The sequence below is a fragment of the Poecilia reticulata genome, linkage group LG4 (genome assembly GCF_000633615.1).
Source record: "Poecilia reticulata strain Guanapo linkage group LG4, Guppy_female_1.0+MT, whole genome shotgun sequence".
NCBI lineage: Eukaryota > Metazoa > Chordata > Actinopteri > Cyprinodontiformes > Poeciliidae > Poecilia > Poecilia reticulata.
This window is the reverse complement of record NC_024334.1, coordinates 12,575,114-12,582,981: the sequence shown is the minus strand read 5'-3', so window position 1 is coordinate 12,582,981 and position 7,868 is coordinate 12,575,114. Positions and strand designations below refer to the sequence as shown.

The following is a 7,868-nucleotide window of genomic DNA, read 5'->3' as shown; positions in this document are numbered from 1 at the left end:
TGTCTCACCCAGTCAACAGCAAAGCCCTCATTGGCAGTTTGCTCTTCCCCATTATCTTCATCATCCTCTGTGTGGCGTTCTTCATCAGGACGATGARAAAATCCAGGAAGTAAAATCTACTCAGCTTTCATATTTCTGTTTGTTGATTTTCATTGTTAATTCCATCATGTTTTCTGAAATTAATCTTCTRACTTGACTGATTTTCTCCACAGTGATGATGAAGAACAGAAGCTCTTCTCAACAGTCAGTGAGTAMATTTCATGTATWATCACATGAAAATAATAWACAGCATGTTTAATATATAGATTTTCTGGATTTCATAGCATGTTTTAGTTTTATATTAGCACAAAGTCAAACAGAAAAATTCTTCACAAGGTTTTCATACATTTTCTTCCCCGTTTTGTCGTTATAGTTTATACTAACATGCCACTTCCCAAACTCATCAAAAGTGACTGATGAGGATCTGATGGAAATGCAGATCAAGAAAACATTTAATGTTTTTATGTTCTGATGCTTGAGAAATGTAAATCTTGAAAACTGCAGCCGATGATCCACCTTTTTACAGTAACTGTCCTCCCTGAACCTCAGACATGATTTGTTGGACTTTTCAGATCTTTGTATTTTATCAAATTCATTCTTATGTTGCATATTCTCCAAGTCAAAAAATGAAGCCAATCACCACTTGAATTTTACAAAATCAAAATCTAAGCAGGTTACTCTATCTTTGCACAAAAGGCAATATATTATATAATATATAATGTTCACATCTCTTTGTATTAGACAATGCATGAGAAAATTTTAAAAATTGCATCACTCATTTTATTTAAATGAAGACTTGCAAAAATGAATCCAAATGGAAACACAGCGTGAATGAGATGCACATGTCACGTGCCACATGTTTTTACTCATTTTTTTATTTTGCTTTTCTGAACATTATTTGTCATCAATCCCTTTTTATTTTTATTGATTGTTTTTGTATAGGTCTTGGTTGGTGCCATCTGGAAGAGTGAATGAAAGAGTAAACCAGTTTTCACATTTTAATTTGAAAATAGGCTTTATTTTACCATAAAGTTTAAAGATTTTACTGAACAGCAAAAGAAGGTCTAGTCGTCTGATAAGTCCAGATTGACTCTGTTCCAAAATGATGAACTGATAAGAGTCGGGCCAAATGATGAGTCAACACAAACAGCTGAATAAAGGCGACAATAAGACCTAGAAAAGAGGAAAATAAGTCAGAAACTGGAAAACCTGGATAGTAAAAATGTTCTTGTCCTACATAATGTTTATCTTAAATTTGTACCTTTTGTGAACATGTGACTAAATTTTCATGAAGGAAAATGACGCCAACGTCCTTATTATCTACAGGTAATTGACAACATTTGGAGAAATAATCTTCTAGGTCACTGATGGAAGGGTCTCAGTTAATGTGTCATCTGTAAAGTGTTAATTGATTAAAGTTTATTTGTTAAATAATGTGCAACTTATAAACTGTGATGCTCATCACATATTGTCACGGTCCTTTGGATTTCATTTTTAATATATTTTTGGTATTGTTGGCTTTCCATATTTAATTCAGCCTTTACTTCTGAGATAATACATTTTCTTTATCTGTTCCTTAATTTTTAAAGTCCTTGTTTCTGCTATTTAAAGTGACCTCTGGTTGAAATTGGTTTTTATTGTCGCAGTCAGGTGATGAAAATCGTCTCACCTTCTGCACCCCTCCATATAACAACCCCCTGATGATCTTTGTGCCACTTTCTTAATGCTAATCTATTTTGTCAATCAGAATTTTGTGTTTTTTCATTTAAAACAATGGACAGGATGTCATATCAACACACAATAAATGTATGTCTATAATAAGGTTTGTTGTCTTCGATGTTTTTAATGTTTTTATCTTTATTTTTTCTCTATTATTAATTTCTTTTTATTTCTCTTTCTCACTGTTTCTGTGTTTATTTTTTAATGATGTAAAGCCCCACCGGAGAGGCGCAGGTACTGCCCCCCCACTCGTAGCCCTATTCGGGTTAGAGTCCCTTGAGTAAAACGTGGGTTAGAGTCCCAGTTAAACGATGTTTAACTAAAGTCCTGGGGGTTTAGAGTCACAGTTTCAACTAAAAACCTAGAGGTTGGAGTCCTTGTCAAACAGCGTTTTGAATAAAGTCCCTGATAAGGATTGACTACCAGATAAGGACAGGGGTGCGGGTGTCGTCCCCCCGGGTTGAAAAGGGGTGCTGGTTTTAATGTTTTATCTTTTTTAATCTCTTTCTCTTTCTTACTGTTTATTCTATGTCACATGCTGTTTTTTTATTATGTAAAGCACTTTGAAATGCCTTGCTACTAAAATGTGCTATACAAATAAAATTTGATTGATCGATTGGTTGATTGATCGATTGCCATTTTGGCATTATTTGCAGCTTACTGCTTTGCTGTGCTCATTGTTTTTATAGACAGAAGGTTTTTGACTCGTCAACCAGACAAAGTGTTTCAGTAAATCTCACTGCTGGTTTTTGCTGCAGCACTCGTCCTTGAAGTGCTTCAAGCAAACAAAGAGGACCTGCTGCAAGAAGTAAGAATAGTGAATTTGCAAAAGTCCATTATCTTGAATTAGTTCTGAAAACAATATTGGGACATAATAGTTCAAGAGACATAGTAGAGTATAGAGAAAACTCAACAGACTAAAAAATATGTTTCAGAGTAAAACAGTGTCTACGCAGCACCAGGACAAATTAAATTCAACGTTCTGACACTAGTAGAGACGCCAAAAACGCAACAAAATGTATTTAATATCTAACAATTTTTCATTTACAAAATGTTAAAGATCTGCATGTTTATGCTCTTATTTCAGCGAACCACCGTCCTCTATCTGAGAGTTTTCTGTTGCTTTGGTTAATCTGGATGCATTTCTGACAGCGCTGCGCTCATCAGCTAACCACAGCTCTGCAGATCAAACATAATGTTTTAAACATAAATAATAATACCTCTTATAACTATCAGCTGCATTAATCATTTCAAAAACATTTCCAATATTAAAGTCACTCTCCTGGTTGCAGCCTTTCTTTTAACTGTGCAGCATAAACCACAACGATGCAGAAAGTTACAAATATCTGCAATTGGCAACAAACTGTAAGATTAATTAACCCTTTTTTTTATCTGTGCTCTAGACATGTGGTTTTCTTCTTTTCCTGTATCATGTCATGCAACAAAAAGAGCTCAAAGTTTGATTCTGTGTGTTAGATTAGGTCTGGGGGCTGATGGAATAAAATATWTAGCGTTAGTTTCATCAGTAGACAGTTGATGCTCCTGGATATGGCAGGTCTCAGAGGTGTCATGTTGCTGATATGGGCTGTAAACGCTCCGGTCCTGGGTAAGTCATTAAATGTTTGTCTATAAAGCTCAGCGAGATGTGATTGACTTTACAAAGTGATCATAATCTGGCTAGTTTACAGAATAACAGATCTATTCACTATTGCTATGTTAGGAAAAATAAAATAAAGCTTCGAAGCAACTCTTGCTTTTAATGAATGTTTTACGTTTGAAAGATGTAAAAGTATTATCGTTAGTTTATTGTTTATTTCTAATACTTTGGAAGCTTTTCAGAAATACTTTTATCAGTGTCAGTCACAAAGGTCACATTGACAAAGGTCAATGTAATAAAACTGATGTCACTCAGACAGATGTCAAATATTATAATTGTTATTTTGTGCCGTATTACTCCAAGATGACTATGACAGCTATAATATTCCTGAAAATGATAAAAATATGTTTTCACAAAAGAGAAATTACATGTGAGCAGAAATTTAAAATGTTAGAAAAGTTCACATCCTTAATAGTGACTAAAAAATATTATTTTAAATATTTTTAAGTTATTATTATTATAGTTAGTAGTAGTGTTACAACATCTCACTCAGTAAGATCTTTTCCACCACATCTTGGACTTTTATTATTTATATTAAAAGACTTTGGTGAAGTTTTATTACAGATCAGATTTTAGATGTTGGACTTTGTCATTGCTGAGAATCAAAATGATTTACTTTAACTCAAAACTTGTTTCAATAAAAGCATTTTAATCATAATGTTGATGTTTTCCTCTTTTGTCCCAGCAGCTGAATCAGACCCAAAGTGTGTTTCAGGTTTTAAAAACTAATGATTTTTTAAAAAATCCACATTAATTTTTTATTTTATTTTATTTTTTTCAGTTCTTGTCCCTGTTTATTGAGAGAGTCTCTTTGTTGCGAATAAAAATGTAAATTATTTTTCCAGCTTTAGCTCCAGTTGTTTGAGATTAAATACTGAAACCATTTTCATGTGATGGTAAAAGTGTTGCTTTGCAGGCTCTTATAGTGTTGAAACCATCCAGTCCGGTTTCCTGATAAAGATGACAAATTTCACTGATGGTCAATAGTTTTATATTTTGATGAAGAGGAAGATTCATTTGAAAGAAAAGACAACGTTTCTGTCTCATGAAATCAAACCTCTAAAGCCGTGCACTGAATATAAGCTCAGAGTCAAACAGATGGTAAAGAAATCCTCTGTAGCAGCCCTGAAATTAAAACTTCAACAACAGGAATGAGTAAAATTTGATCTTTACTGTTTTGTTTTAAATGAGAACGTGAGAAGAAAAGCAGCTTGACGGTGAGTTCAGCTCTGTGAAAATGTTGCTAGGCTCAGTTCAGAGTTGAAACTTGTTCAACTTTGACCTTGGAGTAAAGTGATAAATATTTGTGCTGCTAACAAGGACAAGTTCTGTATCAAAGAATGACGGAAGAAGCAAAAAAAGCTCTTTCATAACTACTTTCTGATCACAGCGTCTCATAATTATTGTCTCTCCTTTGTTCGTTTTCTCCACTTCCTTTAGTTTTATTGTTTGTTTTAACCAGAGAAAACTGTGTAGTTTTGCCTCATGTGCCTCATTTGTGCTGTGAACAGAGAGCAGCACCAACGGTGGAGTTTTTAACTCGCTGCAATTGGAACAATCTGTGAGACAAATATCTGTTTCAGATAATGATTTTATAAAAGCTTTCTGTCCTCATGGATATTTCTGTTACAATCAAAACAGGTTCAACCTGCAGAGTTCATCAATGAATCGTTTTGTTTCAAACCTGCTTTTTGGAACATTTGCTCACGTTTAGTTTTTTGGGTTCCTTCAAGAAAACTGCATAAAAGTCAACCTGATGCCACTCTGAATTAATTCCTGTTACTAAATGTAAAACTAGAACTATAAATCAAATTTTCTTTAGATAAAATATTACAATTTCTGTCTTCTTCTCCAGGGTTCATTGATCCAACGGACATAAATCAGATTAAACCCACAAAACTCCCTGCAAAGATAGAAGCAGAGTTACCTCCAGGCTTTAAAGATCTCAGTGTTGAGTACAAATGTTCAGGTAAAAACTACAGAAACACAGATTCTTATATATTTGAAGTGACATGAAATATGTTTTAATCTAAATCATTCACAAAACCTTTGTAAATTAGCTCTGAGTTTTTATTTCGTCTCAATCTGTCAAAATGTAAAGAATAAAGCAAACAGCTGATCAGTGTTAATATACAAACAGCAGATTCTGCAGAAATGTCATAATGTTTGTGTCTCTTCAGGAATGAACAATGACTTTGTTGACCCGTCTGACATGAAGCCGTTTACAGACTACAGCTGTACTGGTGACATCAAGATGAACAACGTCTCCATTAATAAAGCGACTAAACCTGTAAAGTTCAACATTTACTGTGGTGAGTTGGTATTTACTGCATCTCACTGGAAATAAGAGAAAAATTATTATACATGGAGAGAAAAACATCATCAGGACATTATTCATTGTTTTGCTTTTTTATTACAACAGATTTTACAGTAAACAACCTGCAGACCAGTTCAACCAATACTTCCATTGAGCTGAACTGGGAAATGATGAGTGATAAATGTCAAGATGTTCTTAATGAACTGGATGATCTCTATTATCACTGCAGCTGTCAGCAAGATGAGCGAGGTAAGAGAAATGAAGAGATTTATTCTTCCATATTATATTTACATTAAATAATCTGAAAATTCATTAATTTATCAGCTTCATGTCTTTTACACAAGAGGAGATAAAAATGTGTAAAATAACCAGATGTGATCAGTGAAGCTGTGACTCTAAACTATCAGTGACCTGAAGATGATTTTAATAAAAATGTTTCTTTATTTAATGTTTAACATGAAAAACAGATCAAACTTTGTTTCAACATATTAATAATTTTCATGAGTATAAATATATTTTATAACAAGCTGCTGTTGTCAAACCAATAACAAAACAGGTTATGGAAGAGGATATGATATAATTGGAGAAAAAAGGATTAATCAACATGAAGGAAGAACGTGTGTCTTCACCAGAGGAATTAAACCATTCAGGGATTACAGCTGTAACGTCCATCACATCTATACTGGACAAMGTCCTTTCAGGGAAACAACAGTTACAGGGAGAACTAAGTCTGGAAGTAAGTAACCAAGAAAATATGTTTTTTAATTAATAATATGATCTACAAACACTATCTGTTTTGAATTAATTTAACATAAACTTGATATGAATTGGTTTGTTTTTATGTTTTATTGGTCCAGAGATATAAATATTACCTGTTATAAAATCCAACTCTTCTTTAACAATTTCAGTGAGAAATTTAGTTTTTCGATTCAGGGACACACAGTCAATTCTTCATCGGTTTTAATTTTTAAACAAATTTTATTGCAATCAAGTTGAGTTTACAGTTTCAAAGTCATTATTGTTTGATCAGGTTTTCCATTAATGCAAAACATTTACTCTGACTTCAAAATACAAAATGGACAAAAAATAAAACAAATGTTAACATTGATGAGTAATTTTTTTTTACAAATAAGACCATCTAAAATTACAGAATCATTAGATTTAGGTCCCAGAAACTTTACATATTCTGTTATTTTTAAATTGCTGTGGAGAGAAAACTATTAACTTAGTTAATGATCAGAAATTTATTCTTATGACCTTTAACCCAATAAAGTCACAGCAGCTTTAGCACAATTAATGAAATTAATTCATGTTTATAAATCAAATATGGTTGGTTGACAACAAAATATAATGTAGAAATTACACCAGACATTGTGCTCCTAATGATTCTTTATTTTGGACTGTAGATAAAAATATTAACATAAATCTATCTGCATTACAGTATCATAGTAAGCTGAAGTAAAGCAGATATCTTTCTTTTAAAATAATTGTCATGTTTTGGTTTGTTTCTAAGAAAGAAAAGATTTTCCTCTCCATGTGTTTGTCCTGATTTTTATCCTCTCTCTGTGTCTCACAGTACCAGAACCACCTTATTACATTTTCGGGTCATATCCACAAAACAAGATCCAAGTGACGTGTTTGTTTGATCCCGTTTATTTTAATGGACCAGAGAGTATATTCATTGCACAACTTCAAGGTGATGCTGGCAGCAGGAAGAATAACACAGAATGTCAATTTGAATTCAAAGATCTGAATAACTTAACATCCTACACAGTGGAGGTTTGTAACAACAAGAATCTGMTTCATGAAGAAATTCTGGTTTTATTGCTCAACTTAATTTGGATGTTTTGAATCCTAAAAAGAATCATTCTGTTATTATAGATGTTTACATTCAAYGGAGATTTTATCAGCTCACCTGAGAGACGAGTTTACACCAGATGTACGAATTGTTCGTGTAAGTAACAATCAGTATAAATAAAACCAAACTCAGCTCAGCTCTCTGTGACTTCAGTATTAAAGCCTGATTGATCTCTGTTTAAAGTGTCTCACCCAGTCAACAGCAAAGCCCTCATTGGCAGTTTGCTCTTCCCCATTATCTTCATCATCCTCTGTGTGGCGTTCTTCATCAGGACGATG

The 7,868-nt window shown here is 33.2% G+C and overlaps 1 protein-coding gene and 1 long non-coding RNA gene across 2 annotated transcripts in view; both read left to right on the top strand.

Moving 5' to 3' along the window:
* Positions 1-21: 21 nt before the first annotated feature.
* LOC103463299 (uncharacterized) lies at positions 22-694 on the top strand. Its single transcript, XR_533490.2, has 3 exons — positions 22-109; positions 213-247; positions 413-694. It is a non-coding gene; the product is annotated as an uncharacterized LOC103463299 (long non-coding RNA).
* Positions 695-3,306: 2,612 nt separating this feature from the next.
* The window catches only part of LOC103463494 (uncharacterized), a 14,512-nt gene continuing 9,950 nt past the window's right edge, over positions 3,307-7,868 (top strand). The window contains exons 1-8 of the mRNA XM_017304263.1: positions 3,307-3,364; positions 5,271-5,384; positions 5,596-5,727; positions 5,838-5,981; positions 6,289-6,468; positions 7,309-7,511; positions 7,614-7,686; positions 7,774-7,842. Of these exons, the coding sequence (XP_017159752.1) occupies positions 3,307-3,364; positions 5,271-5,384; positions 5,596-5,727; positions 5,838-5,981; positions 6,289-6,468; positions 7,309-7,511; positions 7,614-7,686; positions 7,774-7,842 (973 nt within the window). The remainder of the gene's footprint in view (positions 3,365-5,270; positions 5,385-5,595; positions 5,728-5,837; positions 5,982-6,288; positions 6,469-7,308; positions 7,512-7,613; positions 7,687-7,773; positions 7,843-7,868) is intronic.